Below are 24129 nucleotides of genomic sequence, written 5' to 3'. Positions count from 1 at the left end.
AAGTTCCCTTTTCTTTTGGTATTGCTTTTCTTGCGGTATCTACGTGGGTGTAAGAAAAGAGGTGCAGATCTAGGAAGTGGGGGGTCGGGGGGAGCTGAGCCTCGCTGAGAAGATTTGTATGAGAGAGACACTTTGGGGCCTATTCATAGAAAAAGAACAGCTGGGACAATTTGGTCAATTTAACAGATTCCTTTTATGCTATCTGGTGGGGGCTTAACAGGGTCTCATGCCTCAGGGGTGGGCAGAATTGGCCTGGGGTAAAAAATAGACCCTGCTTCATCTCCCCCCTTTTGTTCATTTCTTTATTGAACAAAAATTATACGTGCTAAGTTGGTCACATTCCCTGTTCTATCCTCGCTCTCCCCGTGTTAAATCTGCTATTCTCACGAAGTGCAGGAAGTTCTACGGACATGGGGTGCTGGCTAAAGAGCATAATGCTCATTAGGACACAGCCCACAAGTATGACACATGCTGTTTTCTGTGTCTGTAGGCCAGTGTGTGCAAACATAACATCCTGCCCTGTCACCTGTCCCCTTGTCCCATCTTTATCAATGGCTATTTATTCAATTTGGTACAATATCTCTGTGTCATTTAAGCAGTATCATAGGTATAGCACTGTGATCATAATACATGTATAATCATTATAATGGCAGTAATAGTGTTCAATACTGCTAGTAGCACCCATTGTCATTTTTACTCATTGTTCTGAAAGTCTTGAGGCATTGTTCCAATCGTTGGTATATGTGGTTAGTGTGACTAGTTGGAAGAATGTCTTATCTTCTGCTGTATTTTAAGTCTTTTCAAAATTAAGCTGAAAAATTATGCAGAGCTTCAGTGATCATTTCTGTAAACAGAAAAAAGTAACCGTTGGTGCCTGTCTTCAAGTAATTTGAGAGGTTTTCAAGCACTTCAATTACCTAGGCACTTTCAAAAATGAAGAAAACAAAGTGATGAAGAAGGAAAAGATATTTTGTCACAACTTGTAGAATGAGGGGTTGGGGCATTTGAAGTTCCAGACGTCTTTAGGTGATGTATCGTTGGGGTCCGCTTACACTCTTCCTTTCTCTGCTGTGTAGCACGTGCAACCCATCAGGATGAGCTTGGGATACCATTCCCACTTGGTACTTTTCATGGGACGCAGTTTGTAATGAGGCTGTCCTGGATGCGAAGCAGGGGAAGGCACTAGAGGTTTTCTTGTTGCGGCGGAGTCACTGCTTTATTTGAATGAGAACCATGGATCAAGGAAGTCAGTCACTAGCACTTGAAGAGAACGTAGGGGTCCTTGGATGATAGTATCCAGAGGCCTGGCCTGCTCTGGGTAGCAGGGAGCTTCCTCAGTTGAGTTGTGCTTTCCTGCTGGAGGCCTGGCCTGCAGCGAACAGGGATATGCCTCTGTCAAATTGAGCTTACTGATGGAGGCCTGCCCTGCTGGAGTGAATATTGTACCTGTGGAGTACCTCAGATGACACTATTGGTGCAGGTCGAGCTTGCCCTCCTTTGTCTGGCCCTGCTCCTTTCTTGGTGTGGGAGCTGTGGATCCAGGATGTCACCTGGCCGGAGGCAGTGTTGTCTGGTGTGTGCTTTTATCCAGACCCAGTCATCTGGCTAGAGGCCATATATTATTCTGGTGTCCCCTCTTCAGGAAAGCCTTACAGAACCTAACAATGTTAGTCTTTGCAGTGCTACTCATGGACAACAGAGCAAGTGGAAGTGCATCAATCCAGGTCAGTTCAGTGGATGCACAAATCTTCCCTATATGATTTTTCAACACTCAGTTCTTTCTCTCAACATTGCACCCTGCTTGCTGATGACAGGCACATTGTAGTCTCTGTGTAGCTCCTAGCCCCTTGCACAACCCCTCAATCACGTGTGAGATGAACGGTGGTCAATTGTCAGAACACAAAAGCATAGGCACTTAAAAGTGCGGAATGAACTCCTTCAGGAGGAATTTGGCAATAATTTATACATTTCAGTTCTTGGATCGGTGTACCAACACGTACTTGCAGTTTCAATAGAGGGCTATGTTGAAGAAGTCCATTTCATGTGGGCCAAAAGTTGCCTAGGGTAGAGGAAGTACCCTTTTTTCCAATTTAACCTTAGTACCAGCATTTAGAAAAACAGTCTGATCACATCCTACAAGTGATAAACCATGAAAAAGACGGGCCATGGAAACAAGCATTATCATTGATAAACATATCTTTCCATTTGGGCCTATCCATATTCCCTCTTCTGTTTGCCTTCATCCTCCCCTTTTCCCATTCTTCCTTTTCTTCCACCCTTTTTCAATAATATACTTAGGGACATAGTACATATCATTATCCTTTATCTTTATATCATGATATCATGTGGAGTAGAAGCAAATTGAACCATTGTGTACATACAACCAGTTACTGAAGATATTGCCTTTTTTTTTTTACATCTGCTTCAATACATTCTTTACCTCATGATACATAGTCCTTGGAGGAGGTGTGTGCAGCACATTCTACAATTGAAACTCTTTTTAATAGCAATAGGCCTTTCAATAGTTGTGCTATTACTGATGCATGCTGTATGTTTTCCAGCTGAGGTAAGAAGGGAACTCCAAATAAAGAAAAGAGCCTAAAAAATATATTGCCATCCCTGTATGACATTTTAAGAAGAAATCCATTATCTCCAAAAATAAAAGAAGAATTAAAACGTTGTAATATAGCTTGTTCCAACAGCAAACATAGTTGGAAATCTCCGTCACAGTAACACCTTTGGGAATCAAAATAATCATAGTTGTCAAACTGTGCCCTGGGATGTGGAATCCCTATAGCCCCATGCCCAGGGCAAAGGTGAATAGACCCTGCTTCAACTTGAGCAGCCTCCAGTTCCTTTGGTAAAACTTCTGGGGACTAACTTTCTCTATTGCCAGAGCTCTTGCAGGGTCCCGTCCTCTGTTGTCATCTTGGAGACCTGCATTGTTCTGCTTTTTATGTCCCTGGAGCTAGCAAAGCAGAGCCCAGACATGTAACCCTTGGAGAGCAATTCCAGTACCTATGAGCCAGCTCGAGTGAGGAGCTTCTGATACTTCTTTCTTCCAACAAGAAGTTCATTTTCAGAGATAGTCCTCCCAGATCCAGAAATGTTCTGAAGAGGTGATGGCATAAGGCGTAACCTGTATAACTCTCAGTGATTGGAGAATTTGTTGTACCCAGTCCAGTCTACTTCCTCACTCTAGGCCTACCTCATTTTGCAGCACTTCCTTTCTATGTTCCTTTTCGAATTCCCAAAAATTCTAAATAAAACATAGATAACTTCTTCATCCATGAGAAAGGGATCTAGCTGTTACAAAAATATTTCCCAGCATATATTTGATCTTTTCCCTCTATCCAGGCCAAGAATTGTTTTTTGCCCTACTGAGCCTAGACCCAGAAAGTCAAGGTGAGCCCTGCAAATTAATTGGATCAGGTCCATTTGGCATCTCCAAGTCAAATGAGGTAGTGTGAAGGCTTAATGTAAAGACTCTCTTTGTTCTGCCAACTGTTCAGTTGCCCACTCACAGGACTAACCTCTGTTAAGTGGCAAGCTTTTAATAACACATCTGCCTTCCTGTTCCAAGAAGCCACACCATTATTCTCTGCAAAGTTTACAAAAAGAGATGGATGTAATGATTGAATTAATCTCAGCCACTGGTAATTGCTTCGGCCGCATACCATTCCATTGTGATTTTGCACACCATGTCACCTCAGTTTGGGCACACCCATATGCAAATCATTCTGGAGAGCCTCTGGATTGCTTCTATTCTGGTTCAGAGAGGACCATGTAGGGCAGGTTGGGTTGGAGAAGTGTCAAGACTGCTTTGCATATGGCTGGTTCCACGCTGAGGTGACATGGTGAGCCAAAATACTATGGACTGGGATGGAGGCCAGAGTAATTATCAGTGGCTAAGATTAAGTCAAGCATTCCCTCCATCACTTTTTGTATATTTTTTCACTAAAGGTATCAAAAATGTACTTTCAACATGAAATTAGGGGCCGATTCACAAAGGTAATCTGAGACAAAAGTCTAACTTTACGACTTTTGGTATTCACAGAGATCATTTACGAGTCGTATCCTTACGTCCTCAGTTGGCCCAGAATCTCTGCACCCGGGCCGTACTCTCCATACCAGGGCCGTACTTTCCAGCTCGGGCAGTACTCTCCGGCTTGGGCAGGATGAAATGTTATCATTGGGCTAGAATGCAATTTTTACAAAAGGGATCATTAGGAACGTGTGATAAATGGTAGAGCTCATGAAAATCAGTTTGGGCAGGGAAAAGAGTTTGGCCAGACACTACATTATATCCCAGAAACGTTTGCTCCTTTGCATCATGGAACAATTTGCGCTCCCCTCAGTGTTGACTGTAGTGTTAACACTCCAGTCAATACTAAGGGTGCTCCCCTTAGTGTTGACTGGAGTGTTGACACTACAATCAACACTGAGTGGAGCACAAATTGTGCACCAGGTGTACATGTGACAAAGAAGCAAACTTTTCTGGGATATAATGTAGTGTCCAGCTACACCATTTTCCCTGCCCAAACTGATTTTCATGACCTCCTCTACCATTTATCACTTGTTCTCAATGGTCCCTTTTGTAAATATTGCATTCTGGCCCATTGATTACGCTTCATCCGGCACGATCAGCAGAGTACAGCCTGAGCCGAAGCATACAGCCCAGGAGCAGAGAGTACGGCCCGGGTACGGACAGTACGGCCCTACTGCAGACGTAAAGATACGACTCATAAATGATCTCTGTGAATACCAAAAGTCATATTGTTAGACTTTTTTCTCAGATTACCCTTGTGAATCAGCCTCTATGATTTTGAAAACTGAGTGCAAAATTCTTTTGAATCATTTTTCTCTCATTTTCCAAGATATGCATTAGGGTTTTAATAAAACCAAGACCTGCTCATGGAGAACCCAGAAAAAACTAGACAGTGAAAATGAGCTTCCAGATATTCAAACACTAAGGGCACGATAATGATGCGGTCAGGAAAGCATTCCCATCTAGGGCAGATTACGATGCGGTTTGGAAGGCCTCCCAACGGCATTTGCTCCTTCTGAATCGGATCGGGAACGTTCTTCCCGACCGAGGGCCAGATTACGATGTGGTTAGGAACATAGGCTCCCATAGAAGTCAATGAGAGTCCAAACAAATTGTATCTGGAAGCACCCAGATGCATCATACTCGGTCGGTCGGACTCTCCCGATCCGAGTCAGTCGCAAACCATTTCCAAACCAATTAGATCGGGAAGATTTCCTAATCGCATTGTAATTGGGTCCTAAATAGAAGCAATCCAATATGTAGTGTTCCACTTTATTTTTATATTAAACACACATCCCTGTGGGCTTATAGGGCACATATTAGGGGTGACATACCATTTATATAAAATAGGTTTTCCATCATAACAAAGGGCACTTTTCCCTTCCCTGTGCCATTGCAGTGAGTTTAAACTGCAGACCCACCGAGTGTCGTGGTGTTCCTGACTGTCATATATTTTTTATCATATATCAGTGGCGGCTCATCTCCAAGAGCAGATTAGCATAGTCCTGCCTGCTGCAAGCGCAGCAGGCAAAAAAACATACATTAAAAGGCATAATAATGGCATTTTATTTTGACACCAGCTTATGATGTGTACAGAGTGAGTGTGAGGCAGGGAGCAGGGCTGAATCCTGCTATTCCCGGATTACTGCTGCCCCTTTCAGTGCAGTTGTTTGGTTCGCTGGCTGGCTACCTACAGCCAGCCCAACATGCTCCACGTAGACCCAGCGATTGCTGGCTCAGGCCCCCAGCCTCAAAATGAGCGCCTGTTAGCCTGCTCCCACCAATCCTGGTGTGTTCTCATAATGATGAGAGGAGCTTCAAGATTGGTTGGATTTGCGTTCCAGTGAGCAGGAAGAAAGTCCTTCCATACCTGCTAATGCGTTCTGGGGAGAGAAGTGCCATGCTGGGGAGAAGAAGTGCAGCTTTTATGGTGAGTTTGGTGACATCGCGCCCCACCATATATTTTAACCAGTAGCCACCACTGTCATATATGTGAGTGGTGTGAATACACACCATAGCTTCCACCTATAACATTTAACACCTATGTCATGGATGCATTTTCAGCACAATCGGCCCCCCCATAGCTTTATAGGAACGTAAAATAAATCAATTGGGTGAAACTAATTTTGACTGCACCATTTTAGGAGGATAGCACATGCACTGTGACAGAATTACAGTGCACAAAGTCCTGATATAAAATAGGTTCCAGTGAAAGTTGAAAAATATTAGACTGAACATGCAGAACAGGTGAGTGCAATCGCTAAAAATAGCAATCCACTTTTAGATCTCTGTCATCTTTGATCATTTGTATACATTGTTGGCATCCAGCCAACACTCTCTGCATTATGTTATGAGATTAGTGTTTCTGTCATGAACGACATGTTTCCTTTAAAGCTAAAACACACACAAAATGTCTTCAGGCTTGTTTAAACTTTAAAAACTCTTCTGAACCTTAAATGTGATAGTAAACATTTGGACCTGAATTTGCTCCTTGTACCACCCTCTTTGCATAAAAACTCCTTGTAAGGCCACTGCAGAGTCATTTCAGTAACAACTTAATTATATATTTAGAGCAGTTGCCTAGATTTGATCTTAGGGTCCAACTGCTAACTTTGTGACCTGAGTTCTAAATCTCGCTGGCACTTGACTGAAAATGTTGTGATTTCTGGAAAAACTCACAATATCTCTGTGCTGACAATCATAAAGATGAGTGAAATGTAAGGCAATTGTAAATATGTAAAAGGGCATTGTGCAATTGAAATGTGTAAACTTAAATTAATGTGTTTGCCATTGTACCGTTTCTCCACACTCCTTCTCCCATTGGTGTGCAGTGGTCCATTATTGGCCAGTTAAGTTCACACTGTATAAATACGCATGCGTACCTTCCATTGATAGATCAATGATTTTTTGTTTACACCACTCAGATGGAAGTTTTTTTTTCATGCAAAATTGATGGAATCAGGAATAAAGTATATATAAATCCATTAACCCCACGCTTGGCATCTCCCCGCTGACTAAGGCTGCTAAAAGTAATCAGCAGATGTTTCTTTTGACATTTAGGACAATGAGGTGTTTGCCATTAGCGTAAACTGACAAAGTTTCATGGTACACTCTGCCCAAAAGACTCGTGGTCTACCTAGCTTTTAAATATAGTTTTACTTTATTAGGTTTGTCAATCACTCATGTTTTTTAATGAGTTACTATTTGAGGTTTATTCTGTCCCTTCTTTAAAACACAATATATTCAGGGATTTGCTTTTCTCTTTTTATTTCATCACTCCACACACATGCATGTGGTTTTTTCGATCTCGCCTTCATGTGATGCTTCCCTCATACTTTCGATATTGCTCCTGTCCTCCTTTAATTTGTCCGTGCTTATCCCACTCCCCCATACGATTTTAAACGTTTTAAACCTCCCACCGCTGAGCTTCTAATGGCTCACCTGTCCCCATTACTCCTCTGTGTGACAGCACCTCTCCTCATTGTGTCCCCCACCACCTAACCCTCAGCATTAACTTTTTAATTGCCATAGTCCAATCCAGCATTACACCATTGTTCTATCTTGGTTTAAGTGCAATGCATCTTCCCTGTTTATCTGTCTTACTGCTCAGCCAGTGTGGGTGATCAGTGGAATGTTGGTATGTGTGATGACATGATAGAATGTTGGGGACTCCTGATGGATGAGTGTCAGTTGAGAGAAAGGGCTGAGCAGCAAGGGAGCTGCTCCTGGTGGGGTTTTCTGTAATCCTGTACTGAGGACTTATACTTTATCAATAAACCTACTTAACTACTATACCTAGACTACATCTTCTACTTATTTCATTTGACGACGATTGGAAAGAACCTGCACTTCTACCCTCAAGAAACTTCAAGATAAGGAACTTCAAGATAAAGGAAACCCTCTGAAAAGCAGATCAAGCTTACTGGCACCAAGAGCCCCACCAGTGACCTTCCACTGGTCGCCCTCAACTCCAAAGTGCCAGTTCCTACCTGCAGATCCTGCTGCCACCCAGTTTCTGCCTACGATTCCTGCCTGCATGCCAGTTCCTGCGACTCTGGTTGGCCTCAATTCCAGTGCTTTGTTTCCCTTTCTACTGACAACATCTAATGTCTTCATTTTGACACCATGCTGCCATTGACTGGGCTAATGCTCCCTGCTCGGATTTCTTCATCTTCGTATCAAGAGGCATTCTGGTAGAATTATAACTTGTGCTGTGCGCCTGGCACCTCATTTGGATTTCGATTTGACCCTGATGACTATCACTGGCTCACTGTGTTGGCTGTTTAAAGGGAGCAGTTCACTTTCAGTGACTATGTTTTCTGTGCCGGTTGATTGAGAGCAAAATGGGCAGGAATGAGGATTTGCTCACGTCAGCAGGTGGTGCTTCTCAACCTACAGTTCAACGCCTGGGTTGTGCTGATTGAGGACTTTTCGCATGAGCCATGCGTGTGTCTAAATTTTTTTTTAGTTTCTGCCCCTTAACTTGTGCCAGTTCAACTGCTTATTGACATTTAAAATATGGCACGAGCAGTTTACAACGCACGTACATTGAACGTGCTGTCTTACCTTCTCACAACTCCTCTGCCATTCCTCCATGCAATCCTCTGTGACGTGTTCCCTCAAGGGTCCTGGATGTTGTGGACGTTGTGGTGCACGCTGATGCCTAAGCCATCCGGCTCAGCGTCACCGTACGTGCCTTCATTTTGTATTTTAAGAACAAAAGGGGATAGGTCCATAAACACGTGGTGGGGGCTAGACCCTTTTTATAAAATGTATAACACAAATTGCCCGAACAACAAAATCTCCACAAGCTTATTAATAGGGAAAAGATCAATTTATTGTGATCACCCTCGACATCCTACTTAGTGTAAATATTTTTTATCTTTTTCAAGTTATGACAAGCTATATGACAGAAAACAACAATACATTAAATATTTACACATCTATATATACTTTGTACATACATGAGAAACAAATTCTTTACACAGTACAAAAAGAAAATTCCTTGCATCAAACATTACAAAAAACTAAGAATACATCACAAACAACATTAGAACAAACATTACAATCCAAAAATGAGAAAAATAGGAAAAACCAATCCTAGGGGGAATCATAAGCAAATGAATGGCTCTTAAACAAATCAATACTGGACCAGCCGGTCCTAGTATCGTGGAGATGACATTTTATTCCACCCTATGAAAGTGCCGACGCGTTTCGAGATCAGGCACAATGTCGCTGATCTCTCATCAGGGCTGTTTTATTCTTTGTATCAAACTTGGTTGAAAGTAGAGCAGGGCATTGGGGCGTAAAAGATTTCAAACCGAATAATTCTAAACGTGGCCAGGCAGGACAACCTTGCTATTGTCGACTGCCGCCAACCGGCGTTCTTATATGTGATACACCACCATGAAGGTAGGCTCCTTAATGAAGTGTTACTATTCCCTTTCTTTTAATTTTTGGAAATGTGCTCTCAATTTGCCGTCCTGCTCGAAAGTAACAGCACGCCGCTGGTGTGATCAAAGTTTTCTCAAAAGAAAGGGAATAGTAACACTTCATTAATCTCCAACTCGATGACACTCATTCATCCCTTCAAATTTTAACTTCTGCCTTGAATACTAGACTTATTGAATTTTCCTTATGCTCACCTTCAGCTATGCCACTTTCATCTCCTAGTTGTGAGTGAGCTCTATTCCTGAGATTCTCTCGTTTCGCAGGCCACCAGACCTGGTCTCAACACACATTCTGAATTATTCGATGTCAGCTTTTGCTGTGAGCTATGTTGTGACTTTTTCAAACCTCCTTCATGTTCAGTGTTACTTATCAACTTGAATGATTATCTACCCATGTGACTGTTAACAACCTGTTCATCAATACATATATGATGTACCAGAAGCAAGTGATCTTAATTATGTTTTGTTTTCCAATCGTGATCGGTGCTTTTTCTGATATGATTAACATGTCTCCTAGGAAATTTAATTTTTGTACAAACATGATCCTGTGTCCCCCTCGTCCATACACTTCATCCTGGATTGCCATCCCCCGCAACGTTTTCTCGAGATCATCGTTGAGGTTTGGCTCTGTTTTTTTAATACTTCACTTACTTCCTGCACATACCTAGTTTCCGTACCAACACTTTCCGCATGCCCTACTCCGGCCTCCGACTCACTTCTGGTTAGAGACTGTGATGGAGGTTATCGCTCCAGTCTTTTAGACACGCCCTTGCTTAAATTGGACTTCCGCTACATGCTCGGCCTCCCATTCTCTGAGGCAATACGAGCACTGTAAGGACCTGGCACCTCAAGGTAACTGCCTGCCGCCATGTCACGTTCTTTTAGTTTCTATCTACAGCCTCTCTTGAGTGCTGACCTTCGCACTCCCTTATCTTACAGGTCCAAGCTGCACAGGAACTTACGTGTTCATGCTCCATTTCTTTGCATCCATTACCTGCCCTACCCAAGGCTTTCGCTGTCACCACGCACCGGGTCGCAATTATCACCGGCACTACGGTGAGTTCCTTAAACACTAGTAGTTTGTAATTATTACTTGCAATTACTAGCCCATTACCATTCATGTGTGTTTTTCGCACATTCTTGACGGATCCCTGCCCCCCTTCTTTCTCAGATCCTGATCTACGCAACTGCGGCTATACTCTTAACCCGAACACCGGGTCGGAATTATCACCGGTATTACGGTGAGTTCAGAAACGCCATTAACTTCCCAACCTGCCAGCCTTTGTTTTGCAACTGTCAGGTGTCACCCGTATACTCATCACAGCTCTGTGCCCATTCTTTCCTTTTCAGATTCATTTATCACGCAAGCACAGGTAAAACGTCTTAACTCCAGATGTCCCTACCCTCTTCACTTGGGCATCCATGCATGTTTTCAATCAACTTTTCTTCTTGCTGCCCCACCAATACCTTCGTTTCCACACGACCTCACGCTGCACCAACCAGGATCATGTTTTAGTTTAGCCTACATTGACCACATGCAATACTCTGTGACCTCTTGATGCATGATGTTTGTGACACTCCATCGTTCTCCGTTTCTCGATGCAGTAATTGGAGTTACCGATATGTCTCTTTAAACATTACCAACATGATGTGTTGACTTAACCTTGTTTTTTAACTACTTGAACCATTAGGTAATTTTTTTAAATGTCCAATCCAGTAGGTGTTATCTCACATTGTTTCTTTTGCATCATGCTTTTGGTGACCGACGGTAGCATGTTATTATTGCTTTCACTAGTTTCCTTAATTCGACAGCAGATCATGTGACGCTTTGTTTCTCTTGTTTTTGCCCGTTCCATTTGCCTTGATATGACCAAATAAGAATGTTTTAAAATTTGTCTCTTGGTAAAAAAATACAGCGCTTACCTTCTTCTAGTATCAGACCATTCTAAAATGTACAAAGAATCGTTAATAATTTCTAAAGTTTTATCCTTCGCTTTAAAAACAGATTTACCGCTCTATTATATTTATCCATGTTGTTTTCTGGGGGGTTTTTCCCCACAATCTTCACTGTATGCATTCAGGTGGTCCATTCCATTTGTAACCACCTAACGTTATCACCACTAATTTGCATCATAGGCTGTTAAGGCTTCCACTTTTAATCAGGGTGTTTTTATGTGATCACTCTTCTGTGTCTATCCTGACACACCATGCACATGAATGTAGTATGATTTGATGTATATATTTGGCTCTCATTTCATTGTATCATTTGCAACCCTGAAGAGTCACACGCTTTGACCTGGTGACGAAACACGTGTCGGCTGGCGTTGTTTTTCCTTCTAATGAATACAACCTACATAAACAACCTACAATGAACTACCGGTGTCAACTTTCTTATGAGTGATTTCACTGTATCTATACTGTGTAACCTATACGTGTGCCCAGTACCTGTTGTATATTTTGTCGGATTAGGGGCTCCTGCCCTTCACTCATCCAGAGGTTTAGGGTCTTCCTCTGCACTAGCAGCACAGTAATACCTTCTGCTTCAAACCTACCACCACATTGCTACTCAATCTTCTGCTTTAGCGCCATTGTCCTGCTCCCTCCCAAACCCTTCACAGGAACCCAATGCTGTTGTATAGGTGTTTGCGCAGTGAAGACCGATGCCTTGCCAGCAGGTACCGCGGTAACCCGCCACCAAGTACTGTCACGTTCTGTGAGGAGCTTATTGACACCATTAAATTTCAAGATTCAAAAAAGCAAATTTCACACAATAGCGTTTTACCTTAGTACATTAGGTCATATCGGTAACAAGACAAAATATCGAATTCAAAATATAGAATTACCAACATATCGAAGTCAAAATATAGAATGGACAAAATATCGAATGGACAGAATATAGTGGTGAAAAATATCGAAATGAAGGTAAGTAATTTAATATTGAATAGTAATTTTTACCCCTACGCTATCCAACGCTTTCCCTACTGTTGCACTCTCTGGAGTGGGAATAGTCATTTTTACCCCTACACTATCCAACGCTTTCCCTACTGTTGCACTCTCTGGAGTGGGAATAGTCATTTTTACCCCTACGCCATCCAACGCGTTCCCGACTGTTGCACTCACTGGAGTGCTAATAGTAAATGTTATATTTTTTTATTTCATTAATTTTAAATTACTTTCAAGACATTTAAAAAAAGCGATATTTTGACTAACTATATTTTTTAAAACTATATTTTTGATTGGATAATTTTGTGCTTACTTATATGCAGATAGGAATTTGATATTTTTGCATTCTATATTTTTTCTTCGATATTTTGTTAATTCTATATTTGTGAATTCGATATTATGTCAGTGATCCGTCATATCACTGCATTTAGATGTATTCAGTAAAAGTGAGAGCTAGTAAATATGAACTGAGAAACATTATTGCCCCAGCCCTGATATTGGTATTAGTGAACTAAGAGCAGGGCCACTGTAATTATGCAAAAGGAAAAGACCAAATTATGTGGCAGTTTACCTACTGATGCAAGAAGAAAAGATGGATTATTTAGCATAATGCAGCACATTTTGACATATTATATTTTTGGTAATTTTATTCAGTGTTATTACTATCTGGGCAAAGGTATAATCCCATTAGTACCGATATGATACCCAAATACAGTAATAAACGGAAAGATCACCAGTCAAACTTTGAGATGTGCTTTCCACTCTACAACAACACCCTGTTTTTAGAAACTTTTCGACCATTTGAGCTGGAAACAAAATGATGTTATGATATAGAATATTTTTGTTAAATGCTGTAGATTATGCAGAAGATGGATTATGTGGCAAATGTCGGCAATTCATAATTATGTGTAAAATGCAGCAACTGCAAAACTACATAATTATGTGGCCCTGACTAAGGTACTTTGGGGTTCATGTGCACCCTATATGCGGGATGGATTATTTTAAACAGAGATCAAAGTTATAGGATATAAATCAACCACCATACGTGTCGGTACAATGCACACTCTGAATGCACATATTTGAAAGTTCTCTGATGTGTGATAAAGAAACAAAATTGGGATTGGTGGAATAAAGCATTTGCCTAGGCTCACTAAAGTTGGTCAAGCAGGAACGCTGGGATTGATCCCAGATTTTCAAGTTTCTCACTGTGCAATTTAGCCACTAGATGGGTATCTCGTTTTCAGTTTAAATTCTAAGGCTTTGTATGTAAATCTTGGCTGATGAGAATAGAGCATGGATGACAGGCAGGGTCCACATTGTAGTTTGGGAAGCTTTAAATAGCACAACCTTGCCATGTACATATGAGTGCTCCACAACAAAGAATACTTATTTTTTGTTCCAACACAGAGATATGTGTGGATTCATAGGAGGATGAGCCAAGGACAAGATTTGAGACTGGCTCCCCATGATGCATGGTGGGCAGCTGTATCTGCTAGACCACATCTCCTCCTGTAAAAGCTGAGCTCATTTGAGCTTGAGGTTCCAAGAGCTGAGAAGAGGGGAAGACCATTTCAAAAATGTAAAAACCTTTCAGAGAGTTGAAGAGTGGAAGGGGAGAGGTGGATGCAAAGGAAGAGAACGACTGAAACAAAGTAAAAGGCTAGTGGAAGAAGAGTGGTGAAGAACAATGCATGGAGGGGAGATGTGATGTAAGAGGGGCAGAACCAGGAACAAGAGGCTGGGGAGAAAAGAGAGATTGATATAAAGGGGGCAGAACCAGCTAAAAAAAGTTGCGGTACGAGAAGGTGAGAGGCTTGGTAGAAAGATGAGAGGAAAGGAGTAGAGCATTGATGGAAAATGTGGATGTAAGTGTGGCAATATCAGAGATAGAAGGTAAGATGTTTGGGGTGAGATGAGGTGTGAAGAGGGAATAGTGCTGGGGTAAAGTGGATATACAAGGGGGCTGAACCAGTATGAGTAGGTCATAGTTGGGCAAGAGAAGAGGTGGAAAGTAGAGCAAGTAGGCTGAATCAGCAAAAACAACAAGAGACTGGCAGAGATTAGGATGTTTTTGGACCAATGTGTGCTGCTAAGTCAGTTGAACCTTCAGCCAAAGTTTTCAATACACTATCTCTATATTTTCTTTGTTAGAAATGTAAAAAAGCAAAATGTTAGTTTTGAGATGCATGTATCATCTTTCACACAGGGTTTTGATCTTGAACCATCCTTAATGTGTCCGCTGAATTACAGTCTGCTCTCTGTGTACTCTATTACACCTCTTGATCTTTCTATGAAATCTCACTCCCAGTAGGACCTTTTCTTACACATGTCCTGACTAGAGATCCAGAGATCATAGATATTATATTTGTGGCCATTTTAATGAGATCCACAATAGGTAAGTAGTATTTTGTGAAGCTGCTTCAACAATGCCCGAAAATTAATATTCAATTGATGTCGCTTTCTGTGATGTCACGTACTGTGATGTTACATCTTAGAGGGGCCTTGTATGTTCTTGTTCTGTGCAGGGCCCCACAAATGCTAGAACTGGCCCAACTTTACTAAGGAATGTCTAGTTATAATCAGAATGCCTAGGAACCCCAAAATCCAAAGGCAAGAGCTTGTCACTGGAGGCTACTGCTGGGGTTTGGAGTAAGCTGGACAGGAAGGAACTCAAGTACAGATAATTTCATATGAATGAGTTTCAAATGGGAAGCATACAATGATGAGAGCAGAAGGTGATATCAAAAATTGGTGCATGCTATCCATCCATCACTACCTTCCTACCTCCCAACCCCTGTAGAACCAAGCAAAGACTGAGGCAGTAGATGATTAGGGTTGCTGCATACTTTTCTGACATCTAATGGTTGTTGAGATTCCTCAGCAAGCCTAATGAATGTGATTGTGTCCCTTCAATCTTGAATCATCTCGGGTGCACTTTATAACTGCTGTAGCTTCTTTCTCAAACTTGCCATTTGCTTGCAAAATGTTTATTTGGCAGTTTGCCCAATAAACATTTTGTTAACATCTTGGAACTCGCTTTTTCCGCTAGGGAATCTGTGATGCTCCACCTCTCAACATTGAAAATGGTCATTCTTCTATACAGTGAGGGGGGCTGAAAGCTGACTTTGAAATCCCAAGCCCATCGCAGGTGCATCTCACTTCCTCAGCTCCCAAGGAGAATTGCAGGGATAGTGGTAATTCAAGAGAATTTAGAGAGAAAGAGATGGGAGAGGGGGGAGACGATTAGAGAGAGAAAGGGATAGCAGACAGATGTAAAGAGCGAGAAAGGGGGAATAAGGAAGAATGGGTGGTTTGAGTAATTTCACAAAAGCTGATTTTGGTTCGCCAGTCCAGCCAGCCTGCCACTGCGAGTACTGTGTTACACTTTTTTTTCCTAAAATGGAAAGAAACAGCGAATTAGTTTCATCCATCTGGATTAGACAACCAGGCACCTGGTGGCACCTGCACAAATACAGGATCACTAGTCTCCCCCTAGACAAAAGGTTGTGACCCAGGAAACTTGTGTGTTTCCAAGTATGGAGAAGTGTTGCCCCTCAGATGGAGGTGCAAGCTGATGTAGCTCCTGACAGCCAGCTTTAGTTACTGTATGGGGTCCTTTTTTCAGGATTGCACACATGTAGCTGTCCCGCCAGCATCCAGATTTGCATTGGAGACAGGCACACAGAGCCAAGAGCATCAAAATGCCCACTTTTCCAAAGTAACATCATCACATGCGTAATGTTGGATCCACTCACACTACTAGAGAGGATTTGTCATTATGAAATCACCAGTATCATACAGTACACTGCTACTATTCTGCACATAGGAAATACCCCTTGGGCCGATCATGATGTTCTCCACAGCAAAGTACCCTGTGGCATGGGTCTAGGGAGTCGGATCCTGCAACCTCAGATGGAAGCCACAATGTTAGGCACTGTCTTCTTCCTGATCTGGAGGTCAAAGACAGTCTCGGTTTCCAGCCCAGGTCCCCAAATACAACTAGGACACCACACCCACTGGAGTCTAAACTAGAACAGGTCCCCTGGTTACAAGCACGGGTCCCTCAGACTCTGTAAACTTCCCCCACACTCCTCGGCACCTCAGGTGGGCTGCTGATCTTTACAAACACACTCCTCTGCACATTGTGATGACGATGTACATCAGGATATTCCTTGTCTCAACCGATGATCACTTCCACCTGATAATGCAACACCCTGCGTAATCCTTATGATCTCATGGAAAACTGAGAGATCCTTTGTGCCCCTGGGATCTCGTGGACAGTAGGCCACCCAACCTGCCTTTGGAGATTACTTAGGGACTCGGTCCACAACAGTTGTCACTTGGATATAGGTCAGCAACTTCCAGGCAATTGTCTTTTCTCTACATTCACCCATTCTAATCCAATGTTAGAAGTTGTCCCCGTTGTACCAAACACACCAAGCGGTGCCAGTCATGACCCTTGCATGTAACGCAAATGTGCATATGCCCTACCTCTTCTCACCACCGCACCCTGTTCCCAGGGAGTACTCAGATGTAGCAAGAGACATGCAGAACCTTGCCACATAACTTTTTAAATGCCAAGCCGAGTAACAGAAACCTGCACACATAGGCCCCAACCAGAGAAAACCTGTGGCACCATCAATAAGCTACTTCCATTGATGGCACAACCAGTGCTGCAGGCCCACGGAGTAGCATTCAATGCACATGCCCCTCGGTACATGTCTTACCCCTAGATACGGGACTTACAGGTAATACGAATCAGTCAATCATGTATTCACCAATCACCAGTATGTATATGACAAGCACAGTGCTTTGACACTGAATGGCAGTGTTAAATGTGCTCAAGTCTTAAGGCTAACACCTAGATCAGCAGAAAACAGGGAAGGAGAAAAATAAAAGCTCGAGGGAAAGCCCCCTAGAAAGGGCAATTTCCAACACCTAAAATGTCTTGTTAAAATTCCATGTATCAATTATATTTTGAAGTTTCAATACTACTCTACGGAGAAATTAGCAAAACTGTTATTCGAATGTGTGCTCAATACGTCCCTATATATCAGCCAGGATCTGGCAATTGATGCATGTTGGTTCCAGGTCAAATTCCTCAACTTGCTGAGTCACATTTTTTGCTGTATCAATTCTGCTGTGTCACACAGATTGTTTCTATCCTCAGGTTCGCCTGCTTTGTCAAGCTACTATGGTGTTCGAAGGCCGTACCTATGCGATTCAGACTACCATTCAGGGAAACAGCTCTCGAATGATATCTACTCATCAGCACTGGGCACAAAGTCATTAACATGTGAGACTTCCTCGGTTCAAGGCTACCCACCCATGCTGGACCCTTATTTCACAGAGTCCTTCGGAGACTACCGTAGCACATCGCTAACAGCTACCACTGGATCTGTCTTCAGCACAACAGCACTACCACCAATCCTGCCACACTTCTCTGGAGATTCGCCACATTTCTTACTAGTAAGAATTTCCCTATCAGCATTGTAAAAATTGAATAGGTAGATCATTTTTTTTTCACACCATTTTTCTGTGCTATTGAATATAAACATGTGAAGTAAAGTAAGTCATTTTTCCACGTCTTACATACTTACATATATGAAACAACGTATGGGTTGTAATAGGTCCCAAATAATTGCTCTCAAGGGAGTAGATTCACAATACCTTTGGTGCATCTAAGTTCCACTCTGGTGCTCAAGAAGGTAAACCTGTAATTGGAAAACTAAAATCCTGATTTACAAATGTATGAGTTTGGATTGTTTTTACTACAACTTTCACTTGCAATGAATAAACCACACATTTTTCCATATACATATGCTTAAGAGTAGGTGCAGGAAAAGGAAAGTTGATGAGTTTCAGCAGGTGGCTATAGTATGTGTTGGAATGCCTACTAAGTCATACATTTTTTGGTAATGACTAACAATTTGCATGACTATTGCTAGCCTGTTAATTCAAGTCATAGGCCCACTTAACCTACAAGGTGCTTGTCCTCCAGCATGATTAAAATAGTTCCTAGAAGCACCTATATGGTTAATTCTACAAAAAAGAATGATTAAGTGTTCTTTAAAACTGGATGAAGGTATGGAATACTTCAAGGGATGTAGTAGAAAGTCTACTCAACATTGACAGGTTGGCGTAAAAGGGATATTATGTACTGTGCAAATGCATATCTCTCTCTCACTACTCCAGATCGCATGCTTTGTGATTAATCCAATCAATCAGAATCTTGTAAAGTACAACTACTCCCCCTTGAGAGTCTCAAGACGCTGGGTGGGTGGATAGGACTGGGCCTGCGGATCAGTCGAAGAGCCAGGTCTTGAGTTCTTTCCTATATTGCAGCAGCAATGGTGATTGCCTGAGGTGTAGAGGCAAGGAGTTCCAAGTCATTTCAGCGAGGTACGAGAAGGATCCACAGCAGTACATATAGAGAAAAAATATGCATGGAAATTTAACATTTTAATAGATTTTCTTGTGTACTCCTTTGGATTTTTAAAAATCCCCCAGCAGTGGGAAGTCTAGGCAAATTGTATTAGGAAATATGTGCTCTGTAGACTTCCGGCTTTGTGTATTTTTCTTACTGAATCAGGCACAACATGCTTGCCCCTAATCTGATATTTTCTTTGTGTTATACATATATATTAACATAGGATGATTCATTTTGTTACCAGCAAAGATGACACTTAACAGGGAGAAAACATTAATTCCACATTGAAACTGAAACTGGTGAACTCACAAGGCCCTTCACACAAGTAAGCACTGAGAGGGGCCGAGGAGAGGCGTCGCACTACCATATCAAACGATGTATATAGTTATTTAGTTTAAGGAATGCATTTTTGGATCAATGACCACCACTGTATGACATTTGTAAACATTTTTCAGTGAGAGTACATAGGACATGGTGCGCCAGATGGTTTTAAAAACTCTGAGCCCTTACAACTATTCGACTTTACGCGACATCTTTAATACCAGTGATTTGGCTGGGTTGGTTATCTTACATCTCGAAGAGTAGGGTTATAATGAATGCAATTTCTGCAAGTGTCTAATTTAGATACCCCTGAGATCAGTATTAATAGACCCATCACCCTTCTTTTAGTTTTCAGTAAGATCCTTAAAAAATTGGTCTCTGGGCAACTGTCTGACTTTTGGAAACAGACAAAGGACGAGAACGTCTGGCTAGTGGCTTTTGTCCAAAGTGAGGAACTAAGTCCACCTCTGTTGACGCTAGATAAAATCAGGAAAATTGTGAATTAATGGGCATGGAATGGGTTAACCTCCTTTAGTTCTCACCTGCATGTGACACTGTGGACAATGGACTATGGTTCAGGGCTCAGATGAGAAATATCTAGCAGTCATGTTGTTCACGTGGTTTACTTCTGTCTTAAATAAACAGTCTCATTCCCTTCTGCTAAATCAATTGACTCACAATCCAGCTGTCAGAATGTAGCAAACTCTGTTACACTGTTTTGACAGTTATTCCTACGGCAAGGAACCTGGCTGTAGCAGAAGGCCTGCTTTCCAAAAAGTGGTTGAGGCTTTCATAAATACACAGACAAATTACAGGTGTACACTTTATATAAATTATTTTTAATTTTAAGTATTTGAATAGCACAACCATAATCTCTGACGGCGGTAGAGCACTGAACATAGGAGCAGTAGAAAACCTTTCAAGTAAATGGGCTCAACACTATTGGATGCCAAGTTGGCTGAGTGGTTCTGGATGTAATGGTGGCTCCTCTGCAATGGCGGAGAAGCGCCACCTCACTGCCTGGCTCAGAGCCAGCAAATGTAAATTAAAAGAATGTTCTTACATCGTTTTAATTTACAATTGGCGGTTCTTAGCCAGCGGTGTAGGGAGGGGCAGCGTCTAGGCATGGGAGGGGGAGGAGGAATGCTGCATGCACTCCACTCCCTAGGGGCTCATGTGTGTTTGGCTGGCTGCCTCAGGCCGACCAAAATACACATGCGCACTTAGGTTTTCTCCAGCAAAACTGCATTAAGCAGCTGAGCTGGACAAACGTCACAGACTCCCTGGTCTGAGCAGGGCGTCGTTTCTGCCTGCTCAGACCAATCCCTATGCTGCTCTGCAGCACAGAGACTGGACAGGGAGTCTGGCCCAGGGGGCTGCTGGAACTAGCAGACAGGAAGAGGAGACGCGATGCTGGAGCAGCAGGCGGCAAAAGGTACATTTTCTTTTTTTAATTTTTTTTACCCACCCGACCACTCTTTGTTGATGGCGGGCACAACTGTTTGGATGAGAGGGGAACTAGCTTCCCTCATTCGTACACATTGTAATGATTACAAGGAAACGGAAACCCCTACTACTAATGTACTACCTATTTACCTCTAACCTTAGATTCCGGAGTAGGGTGCTTACTCGCCATAAAGTGCTTCAATGCCTGTTAGTAAACACAATCTAAATATAAATTACAATTACAGTTACAGTTAGGTTATATCACAGTCTTGTGCCCATTACCTTATTTCACACGGCTGTAAAGCTCCATACTTCAACTAGCAAGAAATGATTGATCAGCCGCAATGAAAGCTGCCTTCTACTCATGCCAACATTCTTGCTAAACCCAGGAATAAACACGATGGTCCAAAAAAGAGTAAACACTTCAGCAAATCTTACACTCCCTGATGTTTGCCATAAGAAATGAGACATTCTGGGCTGTAATCAATTTGAAGTGAATATTTAGAATGCAGCGTACAAAATATTGCAGTACAAAATCTGGCAAATCTGCATTCTGTACCTGAGCAATAAAATTAGTGGGCTGCGACTGAAGGCAAAAAAAACAAAAAAACAATTGTACTATAGAATACGAAGTAACTTTTAATTGCATATTGTAAAAATATCTTTTTGTAATCAACGTTTTGACAGAACTATTTTACTGTTGGTTTCAAGGAGAGTTTCGAGCAGTCACGGAAGAAGCTTAAAGGCCTCATTCTAAGTCTGGTTGAAGAGTGCTTTATCACAAACGTGACATATTCTATCTGCTTTATTAAAAGTGCGTTCGAAATAACGTATTTACAATATGACGGATGGGATAATTCGCAACTTTTGTGATAGAATAACTGGTTAACCAAACTCTCTTTCGGGTCCACAGTAACTTGCTGTATGAACCCATGTTTGATAGACTGTAGGTGATTCTGCAGGAAAATGTACTCATTCTCGAGAATCTCTAATAGGCGTCCACGTTTCCAATAAAATGTCCCTGTACTTAATTTTTCCTGGTTCCTTGGTTCCCTGGTTCCCATAATTCCCTTGTTTCCATTTTATTGTGGGACCCTGAATACACCCTCTTTCTCTTCCGTTCATACCTTTGAGATGTGTATGGGCTCTATATCATTCAGGGTGAAAATGCAAGAAACCTGTTCCAGTGAATAATTCGTCTCTAACATATTTTCTGATTTTTTTCCTAATGCATTTCCACGCAGTTGATTTTTCCAGATTCCCATTGATACCTTATTTCCATAATAAGAAGGGGAACTCTTAGTGCGCCTCAGTTTCCTCTTCCCAGTCTGCACCAATACTCAAGTCTGTTTCTTTCACTTATTCCCTCAAATCTGTACTTTTTTCTACATCTTTACTCATCCACCACCATCCTAACCTGGTATCTCTACCCCTACTTACATCCTATTACCTCTTCCCCAGTCTGTACCCTAGTTCCTTTGTCCCTACAATATCTTACTTCCCCAAACTCTTCCTAGCACAATCATATTGCTAAACACTATTGTAAACACCCAAACCTACATCCTTGCCTTATCTTTTCTCATCTAATGTTACCTTCAGTAAAGTAGCTCAAGCCTTATCTGTACCCAAGAAACTCCAAGCGTACCTATGCACTAATATATCTTATATATCTATACCTTAAAAAGTCTACCGCCTACCTATACCTTTGTACCAGAGCTCTACAGAGTGAAACATCTCTGCTCTTGCCTATACCCAACTGACTCTCTCTGCTGTTATCAAATTCATATTCTTTACAATTAACGTTCATCTACAAGAAGGGTAGACATATTTTCCATGTTGTAATTGATCCCAGCTTCTCCCATATGACTGACGTTTACACTTACATCAACAGAGAGATTCCTGGGAGCAGCCGGTTCCAGACAGCATCAGCCAATCAGATGTCTTATGTCCAGATACCCTGCAAACAGTATCATCGTCCACCTCCAATTGCCTCACACCTCATCATGATCCAGCAAGCGGCTCATCGTACAGAAGTTCAAGCCGGAGTTCTGCCCTCCCTGGGACTCAGACGTACTCCCTGCATGCCCTCGAGGACGGACACTACCCTTCAAGCTTTTCCACGACACCGTCTTATTCATTCTCGCCATTTATGACTGTTCCAAATGAGTTAACGACCAAAATGTCCCATTTCTCATCTGAAGAGAACTCTGAGGCAAGCACACTGCATGACACCTCCTCCTGGCCAAAGGAAGATGGAAGTGTTGTTTGGGGATCCTATGAATTCAGGCGAAACTACTAAGTAATATTACTGGACTTTGGTTTTTTTTGGGGCAGGTTGTGTTAGTGAATAACAGCAGAGTAGTGTCAATTCGTTGTATTTTAATGGAGATTATTCATTTGTTTAAGTGATTGTTTGAATGTAGGTGTTGTAAGCCATATTTCTTCATTCTATTTTTTCTTTCTTGTCAGAGTGGACCTTAACTTTCAAGGCTACTTTAACAGAAGTCTTCAAAATATTGGGTTCATTTTCACCATGGAAAAATCAATCATACTAATTCTACATTAAGAATATTGGATATATCAAAATGCTGCAATTATTTAGTTGCTATCTATTGAGCAGGACATTTAATCCCAAGGATATTTTTAAGGGCCTCATTACGATGCTGGCGGTCAGACTGCCAACAGCTCCTCAGTGGTGTTCCGACCATCAACCACCCTTCGGTCTGAACACCGTATCACGAAACAGGCATTTGGACCCACAGCTTTCAGACGCAACACTGTCACCTCCATCAGGATCAGAGATCACAAAGGTGCAGCAGTCGGAGGAGCGTCCAGGAATGGCAGCGTTGCCGAGGGAGGCATCGCCGGCAGGATTACGATATAACTTTCTGAAAGCCTTTTCATGGTTGGAACTCCGCCATGAAAAGGTTGTCAGAAAGAGATCAGTGGTCCCTAAAAAGGGCCCCTGGCCATCGTAGGCAAATGAAAAGTGTCCCTGGGGGCACATGTAGCGCCCCCACTTACCTCTGTGCCCCATGTGCAATGCACGACATGGTGCAAGGCAGGCGCGCAACACCCATTGCACTGAATGGGCTTCAGCGCCCCCCCCTGTTGTGTGTGGCAGCCCGGGATGAGACAGCTTCCCTGGCACACACACCGCCGCACCCGAGCACTTCACAGGTCTTTAAGACCATTTACATGTTAATGAGGCCTTGCTGTTGTTTCACCCCTTCTAAGAGCCCCTGCAGCTCCACTCTGCCTATTGATTAAAGGTTCAGCTCCCCCCGAAATGTTTCCTCAGCCCCCCTCGAAATTTGGCTCTAGTTGCGCCTCTGGTGCAAGGCAAGCGGTGCTCAGACATGCAGGATGTGCTGCATGGGAGCGGCCCTTTTCCATGGACGCGGCATGCCCCCGCTGTGGTACCGAGGACATTACGACAACTAGCCCCGCAGGACGTCCGCATGCTTGTCGATGGTCCTCTCACCTCCGCA

General features: G+C 42.4%; 1 protein-coding gene across 1 annotated transcript in view; it reads left to right on the top strand.

Annotated features, from left to right (window-relative positions):
• Positions 1-23020, top strand: part of POU2AF2 (POU class 2 homeobox associating factor 2) — a 113113-nt gene extending 90093 nt beyond the window's left edge. Inside the window, exons 5-6 of the mRNA XM_078683408.1 lie at positions 17612-17910; positions 22530-23020. Of these exons, the coding sequence (XP_078539534.1) occupies positions 17612-17910; positions 22530-22937 (707 nt within the window). The 3' untranslated portion in view covers positions 22938-23020. The remainder of the gene's footprint in view (positions 1-17611; positions 17911-22529) is intronic.
• The last annotated feature ends 1109 nt before the right edge of the window (positions 23021-24129 follow it).

Source organism: Lissotriton helveticus, chromosome 3_1 (assembly GCF_964261635.1).
Source record: "Lissotriton helveticus chromosome 3_1, aLisHel1.1, whole genome shotgun sequence".
Lineage (NCBI taxonomy): Eukaryota > Metazoa > Chordata > Amphibia > Caudata > Salamandridae > Lissotriton > Lissotriton helveticus.
This window is presented reverse-complemented; position numbering and strand designations above follow the sequence as displayed.